This window comes from Rhincodon typus, chromosome 30 (genome assembly GCF_021869965.1).
Source record: "Rhincodon typus isolate 14 chromosome 30, sRhiTyp1.1, whole genome shotgun sequence".
Lineage (NCBI taxonomy): Eukaryota > Metazoa > Chordata > Chondrichthyes > Orectolobiformes > Rhincodontidae > Rhincodon > Rhincodon typus.
Window position 1 is genome coordinate 31,438,379 of NC_063361.1, and position 18,401 is coordinate 31,456,779.

Consider the following 18,401-nt stretch of genomic DNA (forward strand, 5'->3'; position numbering starts at 1 on the left):
TTATTTTCTGAAGAAGGGTCTAGGCCCGAAACGTCAGCCTTCCTGCTCCTCTGATGCTGCTTGGCCTGCTGTGTTCATCCAGCTCTACATCTTGTTGTCCCTGTCTTCAATGTTGTTATCTAACAAAACTTGATCGAGCTCAATCTTGAAAGCTCCAATTGTCTAGTATCCACAGTCATTTGGAGCAGTTAATTCCAGATTTCCCCTAGTCTTTGTTTGGAAACAGGTTTCCTGACTTCACTCCTGAACAGACAGACGTTCATTTTGTAATTAAGCTCCTGTGGTTTTGATTTCTCATCAGAGAAAATAGTTGATGCATATCTCCCTTGTCAAAACTTTTTAAACTCTTGAAACAGCTCAATCGGATCACTGCCTCAATTTGCAACGCTCAAAGAAATACAAGCCAATTTATGCAACCTGTTCTCATAACCTGTCTCTAGAAACCATGCCAATATTATTGGAGCTTTTTGGTTGTCCCACTGAAAAGCAGGTACACCCTTCCTGAAGTACAAGTGTCCAAAAACAAAGATTGATGCAAATTGACCAAAACTCTACACAACCTGAATTCCCATGCACTGGATCACTATCAAAAAATAGGAACTGGTTATAATTAACAAAAATCAGCACCTAGGGTGAAAACAAACCTCAAAAGGCTAAAATATCTTCTTAAATAATCTCCTCAAGGAACGTTTTATTTTCTCTCCCGCTGAGTCTCTTGTCATAACAAGTTTGTTCCACCTGCAAAGAGCATTGAAACGCTCCAGAGACTGACTCATATTTTACTCTTTGAACAAAGAGGGGCCACATTCCCTGGCCAGGAGCGCGATGACATCACCATGACCGAAGGGGTTGGAGAGCGAAAAGCGGTCAATAAAGTGAAAAAAGAAACGAACAGCCACTCTAACTGGGTTCAGTGAGTCTGCCATTTCACCAGTTCCAAAAAACAGAATGATTGCGACGTATTTGAATATTTTTCTTTTAAAGGACAGGGCATTTTTTGAGTAATATCGATTTCAGTAGATATAATTGCACAATCCTGGAACTTTCCAAAAAAACAATTTTTTGTCAAGTTGTGTAATCCCTAAAGCTCTTGCCTAATTGCTCCACTACATCTGTGAGATATTAAAACCATGTGTTGAGATCAGTGGGCTAATTATAAATGGCGTAGTCTCTCAACTGGTTAAGGCAGGGAGCAGCTAAGCTCTGAAGGCTGAGAACTTCCTGAGTTCAGTCCCCATCCCATGTTGAGTCACCATATCAACAAAGGGAAATGAGTTGCTGTAATACCTTTGGGTTAAGATGCTGGAGAAACCACTCTGTGTGCTTTTCACTGATCATTGTTCAGCATGTGGTATACCTGCTGAACTTTGGTGATTCCAAGATTAGATTTGATACTGATGCTGCTGTCATTTCATTCTGCAAACCCTCCCAATGATGTTTACATATTGTCACAATGCAGGATAAATATGATGTATTTATGTAGGCCATAGATAATGGACAATTGCACTTTATTTTTTAAATATTCTTTTCCAATCCCTAGGACCTTCTTTGTTGCCCATTCCTCACTGCCCATGAACTGAATGTCTCACCAGGGTCATTTCAGTGAGCAGTTAAGAGTCAGCCACATTGTTGTGGATCTGAAACTCCTGTTTAAACTCATCACCAGGTGATGATGATAGATTTCCCTCCCAATAGGACATTAGTGAACCAGATCGATGGTAGTTTCATGGTCACTACTACTGAGAATGTTGTGGTGTGATTTGAGCTCATGTCCCAGAGGAATAGCCTGGAGATTTGGATTAACTGGTAAAAGTCAGTATCTTCAAGAGATGACAAAACTGGCAGGAAGAGGAGTATAATAACCCAATGAGTTTGCTGCATTGGCTCCATCCTCTTCAGAATAGAATGACCCAAATAACATTGATGTGGAGGTGCCAGTGTTGGACTGGGATGGACAAAGTGAGAAGTCACAGGACACCAGGTTATAGTCCAACAGGTTTGTTTGAAAACACAAGCTTTCAGAGTGTAGCTCCTTGGTCATGTGAACCTGACAAAGGAGCAGCGCTCTAAAGCTTATAATTTCAAATAAACCTATTGAACTATGACCCCTGGAATTGTGAGACTTCTGACCTTGCCCAATAACATTGATTACTGTTATGAAATAGTTTCTTTTTAATCTTTCATGGGATTTGAGTGTCACTGGCTAGGAAACATTTTTTGCCCATCCCTAATTGCCCTTGTTAGGTCATTTCAGAGGGCATTGCTGGGGGTCTGGTGCCACGTGTGAGGACAGACCTGGTAAAGGTGGCATATTTCCTTCCCTAAAGGATATTAATGAACCAGATGGGCTTTTGCAGCAATCAGAGAGAGTTTTCTGGTCACCATCTGGAAACCAGCTTTACATTTCAGATTATTTCTGGTGGGATATGACCCAAGTCCTCACAGCTTTAGTCTGGCCTCTGGATTTCTAGTCTAGTGACATTACCGTGCACCACCATCCCCCAGTATATTGGTGCAGTTTATGCAGTGGTTCATTGTAAAGCCTGTATTATACTCAGATGTGCTTAGGTAAGATATGTTGGGCAATCAGGAGGAGAAAATCTCACTCCACTTCATTTAAGAGTCAGTTCTACATCAGTGTTTAGCATTCAGAGTAGCAATTCACAAATTGCAATATAAATATCAAAGGCACAGTTGGATGCTGTGAAGATTGAAGATTTGTCTGGATGGGTAAGCTAAATTGAATTGTAAGCCTTTCATCTGTATTTATCATTTGATCCTTTAAACAGAACAATGCACCTTATTTCTTTAACAGCAATCTTACCAAGCAACAATTGCTAGGAATTAGAACATTTTTCTTTCAAGTAAGAGTTACAATATTTCATCTGTCTAAATGTTATTATCCCTGTAATCAATTTTGATAATAACTTGGGTTTCACATTAAAAAGAATTAGTGTTAGATTAGAAGTCAAATCCCAGTGTGATAGAATTCTAATTTTGAGTTCTATCCAAGTAAAATAGTAAGATTTCTGTCAGATTTTAATTGACTGCTGCTTCTTCTAAAAAGCTTTCACAGCTATAAAGAGAGAATTGCAATAATCTTGAGGAGTAAGGAATAGCTTCTTTAAAGAATGCAACAAGTATCTGTACAATGATAAAATCACAATGGTAAATAACAGTAAATCTTTTTTTATAATTATGTTAGAACTATAGACAGTCAGATAAGAATTTCCTCCTATTATGGAGTGACGTGGTGGCTCAGTGGTTAGCACTGCCACCTCAAAGTGCCAGGGCCCTGGGTTTGATTCTAGCCTCAGGTGGAGTTTGTATATTCTCCCTCTGTCTGTGTGGGTTTCTTCCAGGTGCTCTGGTTTCCTCCTACAGTCCAAAGATGTGCAGCTTAGGGTGGATTTGCCGTGGGAAATGCAGGGTAATGTGGTGGGTACAGGTGGCATGCTCTTTGGAGGCTCAGTTTGGACTTGTGAAATGGCCTGCTTCCACACTGTAAGGATTCTATGATTTTATTTCTTGTGTTTCAACCAGGTGAGGAGGGGTGAATCAGCTCCCAGTTTCCATTCCGAGCTCCCACCTCTGGATGGTTGGTGAAAATGTAATTTTTTTTGCGCACAGCTGTACGACATGTCGAAGAAAACATATCATCACTCGGTCAGAATTAAGGAGTCAATTGCATGATTTTCCTGAGTGAATGAAAGATGAATTGTATTGCCTACTATTCCCCAGAAAAATAATAAAACACAAAATCTGACACATACACAAGCACAGGTATAAAATTTCAAAAGGAGGAGAGTGGCAGGTACAGCAAGAAGATAAAGTGTATGCAGTTTCAATATTTCTTGAGACTTTGCGTTGTTGTAGCTGAACCTGAGACCACTGCTGAATAGCTGACACCTCATATCCTCAGCAGGACCTAAATATGTAGAATCCTTGAGTTCTTAGATAAAGGATGTTTCTTTGCTTTGTTTTATCACTGGTGCTGTGTTTTGAGATGATGAGGAAGAAACAGGAAAAGACAGAGAGTCTTCTAGTCTTTTCTATTACCAACACATTTTTCTTTGTCTATGGCTCTGGCAAGTGACTATGGAAATATCTTTATTTATACATTTGCAAGCGTGATTTCTATGTCTTTCTAAGCTAGAATGTTGCAGTCAACCTTTCATGCAACTTGTCAGAAAGCTGTAAATTGAAATAGAAGATGTGCATTTCTAGATTCCTAACTCAGTGACTAGTTTCAATGTCATTAGATAAAATGGTAACTTTAGCTCAGACAAGTTTGTTCTTTCCTGAGCTTGCCTCAGTCTGTGATCAGGTGAGTGCTGCAGTCATTTTAGATCTATGTTTCTTCCTTTTAGAACCCATTTTAGTCCGTGAAGGTCCCAGTTCCTAAAATCAGATGATCGAAGTTTAAAATTGGTTGTCTATATTTTACGACTATTGTGACCTTTGTAACAAACCAGTTTGGGCTTTTTCTCCATTCATCTCATTGAACAATGTTAATTTCCAGTTCCACATTTTAATCTTCAATTATTTTTCTTAACTAGTTATGGGTTTCTTCAAGTCTACTTGCTTCTATGACATTTTGCACGTTAACATACCTCCTAGGATATATTTAAAAATGAATCCCATTGGTGTCATTGGGACGTTCAGTATTTATTTCTCATTCCTAGTTGCCCAGTGAAGGTGACAATTGTGCTCTGCCTTTTTGAACCACTGTTCATGATTTGATACAACAATGTGATTTGCTGAGCCACATCAGGAGTCAAGTGCACTAATGTCAGATTAGAATCCGATCTAACCCAAAGGGGTAAGAACATCTCATCTCCTTCCTTAAAAGATAATACGTTCTTCTGTGGTACTCTGACAGCTTTGTGATATTTTCACTGATACCAGTCTTCCAGTTCATTTCAAACTGAGTTTAAATTCGAAAGCTGCCGTGGGATTTGCACTTAGATTCTCTCAATTGCACATATAACTGTTACTATCGTACTCTCAATCTTGAGTATTTCAGTTCCTTTCAAGATTGAGGAAGCAGTTTTCAGTCTCACACACAGTATTTTTCTATGCTGATTCTCACTGTTCCAATGATATATATTACAGCTAAGAACTAAACTGTAATGTATAAGTGTATCAGTAGGGAGCATTTCTCAGCTGCGTCTGGAAAAGCATGTCATGTGGAACAGGAGTAGTAAGAGATAGTCTGTTGGATTCTGAACTCTTCGTATCAGCAGCCCGCAAAAGTTAAACAGATAGAGTTCTAGTTCATTTAAGCTTTGAGTGTGAATGTTCAAACATCACATTTATCATCCTCTTTGTAATCTTTAGGGACTGCGTTTGTCGTCCAGTGGGATAAAGTCTTCCTGCCAGACCGGGAGGATATTGGAAGTTTCACCTTTCAGGCCATGTTGTGTCAAGAAGGACGGATTGTGTTCAGCTACAAGGATGTGAGTATGTGAGGGATAAGCTGGAATGGGAAAGCAAATTCCTCCTCTCTCAAACATAAACCTAAAAACTAAAAAAAACAGATGAGATGGAGTACAAGGAAAGTAAATCTAATTATACCTTGATTTCAATGGTTATTCTGTTGACTAGCTTTTTAACAATAACTCTTTATCTGATGAGAAAGAACAGATGAAAGGTCACCAGCACTTTCTGTTTTTATTACAGGAAAAAGGGTCTTCTGAAAACAGTAGACCCTCACTTGCTTATTTTTCAAATTTTCTCAGTTCAGCTGAAAGGCTATTGAAATGATAACTCTGTTTCTCTCTCTACAAATGTTACCAGGCCTGCAGCATACGTACAGTACAAAGTACCCTGATCTATCCTTTTTGGTCCAAAATGGATAATCTCACACCTACTCACAATGAATTCCATCTGCCACTATTTTGCCTATTCGTTTACTCTAACAATAGTTGATCACCTACACTTTTTATAGTACCACCTAACTTTGTGCCTTTGGCAAATTTGGATACATGACTTTCTATGACAATATATCCATGTTCAGAACTGATCACTGTGATTTGATTCCAACTCTGGAGACATTACTTCATGTGAAAAGATTTGTCGTTCGCTTTCCTCAACAGACCTGCACTCCATGAGCTGTTCTTGGATATGAAATGAGACAATTGTAATTGAAATGGTCATAAATGAATATTGACGGTTTATTCCAAAGAAATTTGTAGAAGTACTTGTTCACTGTTTCATTCTTAGTTTTTTAAAAATATTCTTTACAGTAGAATAAAAGAACCAAAAGTCTGAAGCATTTTGTTTCCATGGCAAAATGTACTTGGGACTGAATTTTTTAGTAGATTGTGTTAGAACCAAGAGCTCCCAGACTGACTGTAGAACAGGTTAGATATAGAACAGCAAAGTTCTAAGATTGGTAGATAATAACATGGATTATCCATAAAACAACATCAAATTTGCATATATCTTAATCTTTTGATATTCTGATTTAGCAATGGTCTAGTAGAATTAAGAACTGTCCCTTGCCAAGCCTCCAGTCAAGCAGAACAAGTTAACAAAAGAACACAAATGGGACTGAGAGACTAGGGTATTTGGGGGCTGGGTATCAGGGAGAAGGGTTCATTTTGCAGTCATTGGGAAGCTGGTTGATGATATAGAATGAAGATCTACCTCACTCACTCTTCAGGCACCATGCCTTGAAAAGGGCATTGGCAAGCATGGACTTGTGTTGGCCAATGGTTATGCTTGGGAGAATACTGCAAGAACTTCTGAAGATGGCTGACCAGTAATCTATCCCATTATTTTCACTTACCAATGTTGTGTGTTGGAAGGATTTAGAAGCCAATGCTCAACTTGTTGTTTCTTTTATCAAGGCCTGGAGTGGGACTTGAACTTTAAACCACTAACTCAGAGTAGATATTTTACCACGGTACCAAAAGACCTCACAATTGCAGATGTACGTTCTTTGTCTTATCAATGCATTCCAATATCAGAGGATTGACACCTTGCCTCCATAGTAAGACTTCTCCTGTTTCCATGTCTGCCAGTTTAATTTGTGGATAGATTCACACTCTGGATTCATGCTGAATTGGTACTGGATCCAAATTTTGACAAATTATTTTGCTAGGAATCCCACAGTCAGCAGGAAGAGCAAACCTGACCCATCAATCTTGAAGGCTAAGTCATGACAGAAGATGAAGTGTGCTAGCAAGCACTCAATTTCAAATCCTTTTTACCTCCAGCTTCTTTGTAGTAAACCTTTAGCATGGAAACAATTGCTTGTTGAGTTAAGATTTATTTTAATGAGACTTCCATCAATATTTTACCAATCATTTGTTCTTTTCTTTGGCAGTTCAACAGAGCTTCTGTTAGCAATTCTGAGATGAGAAACCTTCATTGGACACATACAGGCACATGCACACAGACACATGAAAGGACAATGCCTTGTAATTTAAAAGATGAATAAGTAAAAATAAGTGCTTGATTCAAAATATTGTTCCTAAATCATGGAGTTACTGACTTTATGGTCTTTTTCTTAACTTCTGTGGCATCAACTATGTGGGGAGAAAGAAAGCCATGAAGCTTCATAGCTCCATAGGTAAAGTGTCAGAGAGAACAGAATGGCCATTTCACAGCATTACCTGCTAATGTAGATGAAACAAATGGATGGGCATTTATGTTGCTCTTTAATCTGTTCTTTAGGTTCCAATAACTGTGACTCAGATAAATTCTGCAGAGCACCCTGTTAAAGTTGGGCTATCTGATGCCTTCATGATAGATCACAAAGCACCACATGTTCCTGGTAAGTAAACTGCCTTTTAAGCCTGCTCAATAAATTAATGCAGCAAATTAAATCAAGATGCCAGAGTCAATTAGACTCACTCTCAATAGGCAAAGTTTTTAGTATTGCCTTAATACACATTTCCTTTGAGCTTTGTGAACAAGTGTTTAACTGGTGGTTCCTCCTACAGAGGAAACAGCAAGCCTTTTAGTGTAAGTACTTTGTGCACAGGTGAGAAGAGAAACAATTTACATGTCTGTTGAACATTAATGCAGTGAGTGTTCTCAGATACTTTGCAAGGTTTGAGTGAAAACAGATATGTTGTACGAAAGGAAAAGGAAACACTTGCAATTTCTTGGAGGGTCAAATTTGTGGCTAAGTGACTTACTATTGTTTTTAAATTCCTTAAAGGCTAGACTATGAAATGCAGGAATTAAAAAGTTGGATTTTAAGGTGGATGTTGAAGTTGGAAAGGTAGGTGGTAATGCGGGGCAGGGGTGCCATGTTGGGGGGGGGGGGGGGGGGGAGGATGTTGGTTCTTGTGATGTTTTAGAAGGTGAAGCTATTGTCATCACTGGTGGGATGTTGGGGCCAGAGGCAGTGGATTAGAATGATTGTAGGGAGGTGATGGTACTGGAGGAGGTTACCGAGAGAAAGACGGTTGAGACCATGAAGCAATCTAAACACAAGAATGTAAATTTAAGGCCATGGAACTGGGAGCAAAGGTGGTAGCATTCGAAACTGGCGTATAATAGAGTGACAGCAACAAAGCTTTGGAAAAGCTAAAGTTTCAGGTTGCTTCTAAGATGTGAGAATGTTGGAGTAGTGAAGTGGAGATCATGGAGGAGCAGAACGAACTTGCACTTTGTTTTTGCTGTACACGCGCACATTTTAAATTTGCAGCTCCAAGTGGAAGCAAGTTCATTAACCACACGAGTTTCTAGTTTGAAGACTTCTTTTTTTTTCTCAAACATTAAATCGCTCTTTATTTGATAAGTAGACCAGAATTATCTGACATAACTCAATCCTGTAAGGAACAAATAGTATGACTGGTGATCTGCAGGGTGAGATAAAATGGAGTGAAATACCCTTCCCTTCCAAAAGGGAATTTTAAAGAAAGCATCTTCTGCAAGACCCCAAATATGTTCTATATCACTTCCCCGGTGATCTCTGGGTTTGGCAAGGGAAGGAACACAATGCAGGATTATGAAGGCTGTTAATGCAGTTAGGGATGGAGTTCCAGGATTTTAACCAATGATGAATAAAAGAAGGCACTCTATATTCAAGTCAAGGTGGCTTGCGACTTTTGGAGGAACTTCCTGGGGATGTTGTTGCTGTCCTCGCCCTTTTAGTGGTAAAGGGCTTGTGAGACACTGTCAGAAAAGCTTTAATGAGTTGCTGCAGTGCACCTTGTAGATGGTATATATTGCAGACTTGGTGCGCCAATGGTGAAGGGAGTGAATGATTAAGGTGATGGGTTGGAGTCCAATCAAGTTGGCTCCTGTTGTGCAGGTTGCAGTTGGAGCTGCACTCATCCATTCAAGTGGAGATTATTGAATCACAATCTTGTGCCTTGTAGATAGTGGGCAGGCTTTGAGAAGTTCAGAGGTCAGTCACTTCTACAGATCTCGTGTTGATTTAGTTTTCCATTGAGTATTGTAGCTCGTCATTTTCTGTCATTTTGTTATGTGTTCATGGTGGATCTCAATCTTCCTCAGATAAGGAACTCCTGTTTGATCACCTGTTTTGAAAAAAACAATTGGATCACATGTTGTCCTCTTTTCCTCCCTTTCTTTGTACCTCATAAAAATATTGCAAGTAGGAAACGACTGAATTGAAATATTGCTCTCAAGAAGATGTTGCTGTACCTTTTGGGCAGTGAGACTTTGCTGGTTCATTGGCTTTTGAGACCTTTCTGATGAAATGGTTCTCATAACAGTCACCTTATAGAAAGTGTCGTGTTGAAAAACAATTCCATTATCCTAATTTGCTTTCTTTGGCAAAGTTCCGTCGTGACCCAGTTATTTGCACATTCCCTGTTAATCAACAGGGTGGCTTCAGCCTTCTCCCAGTTTGCAGCCATCAGCATTTTCCTTATCCATCGGCATTACATGTTGTTTTTATTTTCCCTGTCTGACCATAACATTTGAGATGCATTAAAGTCAGCTTTTATTGCTTTTTTTTGCTCTAGACCCATTGCAAATTGTGAGCGCTGCCAGGGAGCAAAGTAACCCAGACCAGACTGACAGGTCACATTAAGCTTCAAATGCTTCTGCAGAAAAAACCATTCACTTTAGGGTTTTAAGATATTATCTGTGAAATTTGCAATCTTTAAGATACCTCTTACTGTTATTTATTTTGAGTTGGCTTGCAGTACCCCCTGCCACTGTACTGAGGAACTAGTTTATCAGTAATCTCAACCTGCTCATTAAACTCCTGAACTCTTCGAGACACTGTTTTGGGAGTTGGAGGGGAAATGTGGGGAAAGTCCCAAGTGGGTTGCATTCCACCAGAGGATTGGATCCAGCTGAGGTTGGGCAACACTGGACAAGAGAGAACTCACTGTCTTGAGTTCCAATAGCCTTTGCAACAAAATGCACTGTTGGGTGCGGGTCAGTGAAAGTGGTTGAGATCAAAGAAGTTGGATGCTTTACTATATTTTATACATATTTATATATTATTTATGTATAAATACTGGTAGGCACACAGGCAACACATTAGAAAAGAAAATGGATTGAACAATTCAATTTACAGGGAGTTCTGCTATAATGTGTGTTTCATTAACGCAAATTGGCTGTTACACAATTGATGAATAGTGGATACTGTTTGGATATTGCGAACTTTCTCCTGTACAGTATAGCAATTTTCTGTAGCGATTTCCCTATAATGCGATTTTCTATGGTGGTTTTCTATAGCGTGAGGTCACATAAGAACACAACTATCATGTTATAGGAGAACTACCTGTAAACAACAAAGAGAACATCCAATTGCTCCTGTCCCAATGAAGCAAAAAAGATACAAAAATGCTTTGTAACCCTTTTTTGGAGCTGCCACGAGTGGTGCCTTATAAAGATTTCAGATCAGGACCAAATGTGAGAGGATTGTGTTTGTATCCTTGGATTTTGATTTCCATATTTAAACAGCTTTTAACCTGAAATAGTCAGGCATGGTGGCTCAATGGTTAGCCCTGCTGCCTTACAGGGGTAGGGTCCCTGGGTTCAATTCCAGCCTCAGGTGATTGTCTGTGTGGAATTTGCACATTTGCCCTGTGTCTACGTGGGTTTCCTCTGGGTGCTCTAGTTTCACCCCATTGTCCAAAGATGTGCAGGTTGAGTGGATTGGCCATGCCAAGAGATAGTAAGAGCTGCTGATGCTGGAGTCAGAGATAACAAAGTGTGGAGCTGAAGGAACACAGCAGGCCAGGGAGCATCAGAGGAGCAGGAAAGTTGACATTTTGGGTCGGGACCCTTCATTTTTCTGAAGAAGAGTCCCGGCCCGAAACGTCAGCTTTCCTGCTCATCTGATGCTGTCTGGCCTGCTGTGTTGGCCATGCTAAGTTTCCCTGTAGTGTCACAGGGATGTGTGGGCTAGGTGGATTTGCCATGGGGAATGCTGGGAGGCTCTTTGGCGGGTTGTTGTGGACTTGATGGGCTGAATGGCCTGCTTCTACACTGTAAGGATTCTATAATTAAAGTCCCACCTGAAAATGGTGTCACGGGGGCCTTTACTGTGCAAGGAATTACTAAAGTTTCCTCTCCCACTGACCTCTGTTGCTAATGTCCTGTTTTATATATGAAAGTTGGTGACTGTGGGGCGGCAGTCTCCAATTAAAAATTTCATCTCTCTCTGCACCCATGCCATTTGTTAAGTTATTGTGGTCTTGTACTGGGGACTGGCCCACTGATTACCTTCTCTGCCTCCATTTGTTTGGCTGTGACATTTCCCCCAGATAAGGTTTAAGATGATTCAGTTTTGACTTGACTTGCCAACTGGGATACCTTGTCTGTCCAAATTGGGACATGCCCTGCCAATATGGAACTCAGCCACATGAATCCAATTTGACTGATGGTCTCCACTGTTTTTCATTCCCTTGGTTGTGTTGGCTGTAGCTACAGGACAGAGTCCTCTGCATCATGTTTTCAGATCCCTGCGTGCTGTTTCTATATCCTTCCCCGACAGAACAGCAGTCTGAAATCTCTATGCTCCTCTAACCCCAGCCCTTGATAACTCCAATCTTAATCACTCCAACATTAGTGGCTGTGCTATCAGCTGCCTAAAGGTCTTGAATTCCCTTCCTCAACAACCCCATGTCCTTCTCTCACTTATGCAAACATGTTGTTTAGTGTCTGCGTCTAACATTTTGTACGATAATGCTCCCATGAAACACCGTTTACCTATATAAGGTTGCTATATAAATGCAGGTGATTAGAAGTAAAGTCAGCAATGGCTCCTGCCTAGAGAGTGTCAAATGGCCTCTGCTCGAACAAGTGTGAGGCAATTTTAACTTCTCAACAGGGAGTGATCTGAGATGAGCCATAAGCGTCATTTGCCCATTTCCATCGGTTTTCTAACGGCAATACAATGTTCTGAAAGTTGTTCAATTTGTGGATGCGAATAAGATCACATCTCGTTGTAATGGTCTTTACAATCACATAGCCTGTTGACAATTAGGGTAATGCATGAATTTTCACTCAAGTTTCCAGAGGATGATTGCTACTGATTGAACCTTAGCCCCATCTTAAGCAAGTGCCTTTAAGAAAGTAAGGCTGGAAAATAAATGGGCAGGGATCAAAAAAATCAGCTTCTTTTTATTTATTTATAGAATATTGCAGTCGTTGGGAACTACAGTGCTTATTGTCCATCCTTAATTGCCCTTGAGGATGTGGCATTAAATTGCCTTGTTGAACCGCTACATTCCATGTGGTGTGGATATAGCCATAGTGCTATTAAGAAGGGCGTTCCAAGGTTTTCCTCCAGCAATAATGAGGGATGACACTAAATTTCCAAGTTAGGACGTTCAGGGGTTTGGAGGAGAATTTGGAGTTGACGTGATTCTTTGAACCCGCTGCCATTGTCCTTCTAGGCATTAGAGTTTGTGGGTTTGGATGATGCTATTGAGGAAGGTAGGGTTAGCTCATTTCCCTTGAACCTAATGTTTAAATGATCAGAATGCTAAAGAGATTCAGCTTCAGTGACCCAGTGCCAAAGATCAGAATGTTCTTCTCTTGAACTAAGACATTCAGCAAATTTCAAGTTCTAATCACTGAGCACTTTGTAGCCAAATAAAAACCGTAGTTTGACTCCAAACCATTTGCTGGTGTTGGATTAGAGCAGCACAGAAGGAAATCATTTGATCCATTGAGCCTAAAGTTGAACATTTTTCACTGGACTGTTTAACATTTTAATGTTTTTTTCCTCTTGATATTCAAATATACAAAAGCAAGACCTCATTTTTTACAATTTCAGCCAATTAACGGTACCGTCATGTGTAAGTGTTGGAAGCACACAACTGAATCACCTGAAATGAAGCCTAGTCCTTGCCTCCTGTTTTCAGTCTAACATTAAAATGCAAGAGGCCAATGGTGTGGTATCCAGCAGCCGCAATGCAGCAGTGTATGGGGTACAGGGCAGTACAAAACCATCCATGCACACAGTGTCATAAAACATGAGGCTGGAAATGCTCCAGAAGAATAAATCTCCCAGCACCATCCATCTCCCTCCAGCCCTCCCCCTCCCACCCTAACCCTCTAGAGTAGACTGATAGGCTCCCTGTTCTCCCCATTGAGATGTGCTCCCCAAAACTGAACACAGTCTTCTGGATAGGTAGCCTTTCAGGCATGATGTTAAACAAGTCACTTCTCAATGGGGCATCAAAAATCTCAGTGAACCAGCCAGGTCAGAGTTAGGATAACTCTGCAGTGCCCTGCCCAGTATGTATTCCTCTTCAGTAATACCAGATCAGCTTAGCTGCATACTCATCTCATTGCTCTTAGTGCAATGTTGCAGTGTGAAAACTACTTTTCTGGTTTTCACATTCAACAAGACTGAGTGCATCTCAAAAGTTCCTGAAAACCCAAAAGGTACAGTCTCAGGACACGAGATCAATCGGTTAGGACTGAGATGAAGAGAAATTTCTCCAAGCGAAGGTTGTGTGTGTTTGAGATTCTTTGCCCCAGAAAGCTGAGGATGCTCCAATGTTCAAGACTGGGAGAGACAGATTTTTTTATGCCTCATAGATATGGGGAGTAGGTGGGGGAATGGAGTTGAGGAAGAAGGTCTGAGACGATCTCATTGAATCACAGAGCTTTGATGGGCCAAATGATCTACTTCAACTCCTATTTCTTGTCTTCTTGTGTTCTTCTCTGATCTTATGCTGTGCCAAGTGAATATTGCACAGTGTATTGATTATTTAGTGTGAGTTGACCCTGAACATATGGGTGAAGGTCACCTCTTTGCTTGCACCCTCCTATACACAGTAAAGCTCAACTCTTAATGAAAAGTAAGAGAATGTATCCTTCTCACTGGAACAGACATTCTCCTCCGTGACAAATGGGAACTGATAGTTGAGACTGATAGGACAAAGTTTCTCCTATTTGTGGGAAATAAGGCTTACATTTCTTTGAGTGCTTGGATGCTGCACTTTGGACAGTTGAGTAAAATAATGTCAAAATCCATTGAGTTAAGCAGCATTGGATTGGAACGATTGCAAGTGAATATTGCTTGGATTTCCAAACCATTGAAAAAAACCTTGCAATCTAATCATTAAGATTTGGAAAATTAATGGATTTGAAGCTGAAAACAAGGAGAATTGAGGTCACAGTGTGGTCTTGAATAAAACAGAAAACATGAGTTCAGAGTGAATGTAATTGCTATTAAAGATAGCATGCTCAGGAAAACTAAGGGAGGACTAAGACTAACTTAAAAGATAAATGGTGTGTGACATTTGAACTGAAAAGTTAATAGACCTCCTGTGGTAACATCTATGAAAAGTCTAGACAAAGCAAATTAGCCTCAAAGTTCCCTTGTAACATGTTTATTGCACAGCACAGTGCATTCCAAACTCCTTTTAGGCCATGTACCAGCCTTGTTTTGATGGAACATTGCTCAGAGTGCAATGTAAGATGATAAGAAATACAGTGAAACCTGTGAACTACAGACATCTTGGGAACTGGCATCACTTGCAAATTTTTTTTGAATTAACCTGTATTTTCCACGCACATGTTTTACTGTTTGTAGTATTGTAGGGATGTGTATAGATATTCACCAGTGGACAAACTTTACCAGGTGAATACTTAGATATTCCTACAAACAATTCTCTTATTTTAGAAAATTAACTATTAATAAATTAATACTGTGAAGATTGGCAACTGGTGAAGTTCTGCCTAGTGGTACATGTGTGTAGTTGCAGGTTTGGTAGTGTGATCAGTCAGTTTGAATTGAGAAAATCTTCTTGAGAGTGACAGGCACTTACCTGACAAATTATTCCATTTTGCTAGTTTCTCCCCGTTTTTTACTGTTATGTACAAATTCTGGCACCTGTCAGAATGTCGTCATATCAGTGTTGGGCTAAGAAAAACTTTCTCCTTCAGGACCAGTATTAAGCAAACCCAGTGCAGGAATAAGCAAAGAGTAATGTTCTTTCTGCTCTCTCCAAGCACCAGTCTCAGAGGAACAAACTTTAATACATATGTGTATATCTTTTTCATTTTCCACTCTGGCCATTCTGTTGGCTCGAGTTGGCTAATTATTGCCACTTCTGACCAGATCTATGTGTTGTAGATCTATTCTTGTCAAACTGAGACTACCATCTTGTACTCATCTCAGATATATGATGCTTATAGCAAAAATTTATCAATAAAACTCGATTTGATTAATACATAATGTGTAATAGTCTCTTTGCTCATATAGCAACAATTAAGACTCACTGGGATAGCATGCTGTAAATCGACCCTCACTATTTCCAGAATTGTGCCAAATGTTAAAGTTTTTTCTTAAGGTACCCATAGTACGCCAAATTGCCCAACTTTTAGACTAAGGTTGAGAGAAAGCACGGACCATGTTTCTGTACTAAACAAAATTTATTATTTATTATAAGCAATTAGACTATAGCTACCAGCGAACAGCTATAAACTATTGGTATATAAGACTGCTAATCCACTTATAAACTCCTCCTTACATACAAACACACACACGCGCACACACACATGCACGCGCACACACACACACACACACACGCGCACATGCACACACACACACACGCGCGCACACACACACACACGCGCGCGCGCACACACATACATACACACATGCGCGTGCGCGCACACACATACATACACGCGCGCGCGCACACACATACACACACGCGCACACACATGTGCGCCCACATACACACACACATACACACACGCGCGCGCGCACACTCACACACATACACATGCGCGCACACACACACATACACACACGCGCGCGCACACACACACATACACACGCGCGCGCACACACACACATACACATGCGCGCGCGCACACACACACGTACACACACATACACACACGCGCGCGCGCACACACACATACACACACGCGCGCACACACATACATGCGCGCGCGCACAAATAGGGAAAATAGATCATTGCAGAAGGCTTAAAAACTGGAAAGTTAGTTCAGTGAACTTTGTTTCCCAATTCCGATCTTGAGATGATCATTCTTCGGCTAGCCAGGCGCCAAGTGTCCAATTGTTTTATTTTATGGAAACTTCCTCTGATTTTTAAGTACGGATCAACTGAATCATTGGGAAATAGCTCTGATTTATCCATTCAAAAGTCACAGCACACAGCAACTGCAGTAGGAAAGATTTCCTTCCAGTTTAAACTGAGTTTTATTTACTGCAGAGAACAGGCAGCTTCTGCTAGGGAAAAAACCTGCACATCCTTCTGTGTGTCTCTCTCTTGCTCGCTCTCTCTCTCTCTCTCACGCAGTCAGTGTCTTTGTAACTTGTTTTCAGTTCCAACCTGCTCAGTTAACTGAGCAACAATTGGCTCCACTTGTGAACAGCTCCTTGGCTCCTGATTGTCTGCACATTGCAGGAAATCCCAAAATAGAATTCACAGTAGATATCAAGTTCCTTGCTATCTATCCTGGTAAATCCCGGTTTTAAACTCTCTTATTACAGCCCACAGTTTTTATAGATACAAAACATAAAAAGACACAGTTTTTACACCAGATGTGCTTATGCTCATGGATCACTGCCCTAAGATTTTCATTTATGTATAATATTTTCAGACCATAGAGCATCTCAAAGCATTTCACAATGACTTACTTTTGAAGTTTGTCTCTCATGTAATGTCAGAAACTCAGCCACTGGTTTGCATATTGATAACTCCCTAAGCTGTGATAATAAGCAGATAGTCTGTTTTGAGTTGTTGCTTAAGGAATAAATATTTGCCAAGACCCAGGAAGGACTCCTACTTTTGTTCAAATGGTGAAAATATTGTTCAAATAGTGAAATGTTTTACATCACTTAAGCCTGTAGACAGTGCCTCAGGTCTGACATCTCATTTGAACTACAGCACTCCCAACACTTTCACACTGCTGCATGGGAGTGTCAGGCTAGATGATGTTTTCAAGTTCTTGGAGTAGGATTTGAACGCATAACATTCTGACTAGGCAAGAGATCTGCCCGCTGCACCAAGACTGTGCATGTTTAGAGGTGAGAAAATCAGTGACAACAGGTCAGCTAATGTAAGAAGATTAGCAGGAAACATCCGTTCCTGACTGTCTAAAACAAAAATAATTTGGAGAACAAATCTTTATTTCTCAGCCGCTAAACTTAATTACTAAGATGCAGGATCAGGTCAGTTTCTATTGATGATTTGTGATGAATGCTTAATTCTTCAATTAGGTTAAAAGCAAAAATGTAAAAACACAAATGACTGTGAGCTAATCCTTTTTCTTGCTTTAATGACTACCCCTGACAGTTGTGCAGTTTGACATATTAGCTATCACTGACACCTGCTGAGCATTTAAACCTAAATTGGGAAAGAAATATTCCAGGATATAGGATCCTTGCAAACGTTGAAATTAGGATGGAAGTTAGGGATGAGCAATAAATGTTGGCCTTGCCAAGCATTTAAAATGAGAGGGGAAAGATTTAAAAGGGACCTAAGGGGCAACTTTTTCACACAGAGGATGGTGCATGTATGGAATGAGCTGCCAAAGGGAGAGGTGGAGGCTGGTACAAGTACCATGGATGGTTAAATGAGTAGGAAGGGTTTAGGGGGATATGGGCCAAATGCTGGCAAATGGGACTAGATTAATTTAGGATATCTGGTCAGCATGGGCGAAGTTGGACTGAAGGGTCTGTTTCCGTGCTGTACATCTCTATGACTCTCTATGTCCACATCTCTTCAATGAATAAAGTAATCAAAAAAATGACACAATTATAACAGTAGGTCAAAGAAGTTTCAGGGAGGGCCATCAGGCAAGCAATGGAACCATAGATAACAAGGTGTGGAGCTGGATGAACACAGCAGGCCGGGCAGCATCAGAGGAGCAGGAAAGCTGACGCTTTGCATCTGGACCTTTCTTCAGAAATCTAAAGAAGGGTCCAGACCCGAAACGTCAGCTTTCCTGCTCCTCTG

The 18,401-nt window shown here is 40.4% G+C and overlaps 1 protein-coding gene across 2 annotated transcripts in view; it reads left to right on the forward strand.

Annotated features, from left to right (window-relative positions):
• LOC109935240 (plexin domain-containing protein 1-like) overlaps nt 1-18,401 on the forward strand; it is a 268,940-nt gene that overhangs the window by 143,901 nt on the left and 106,638 nt on the right. For both annotated transcript variants that reach the window (XM_048614603.1, XM_048614604.1), the window contains exons 6-7: nt 5,341-5,459; nt 7,684-7,783. In XM_048614603.1, coding sequence (XP_048470560.1) covers nt 5,341-5,459; nt 7,684-7,783 — 219 coding nt within the window. The remainder of the gene's footprint in view (nt 1-5,340; nt 5,460-7,683; nt 7,784-18,401) is intronic.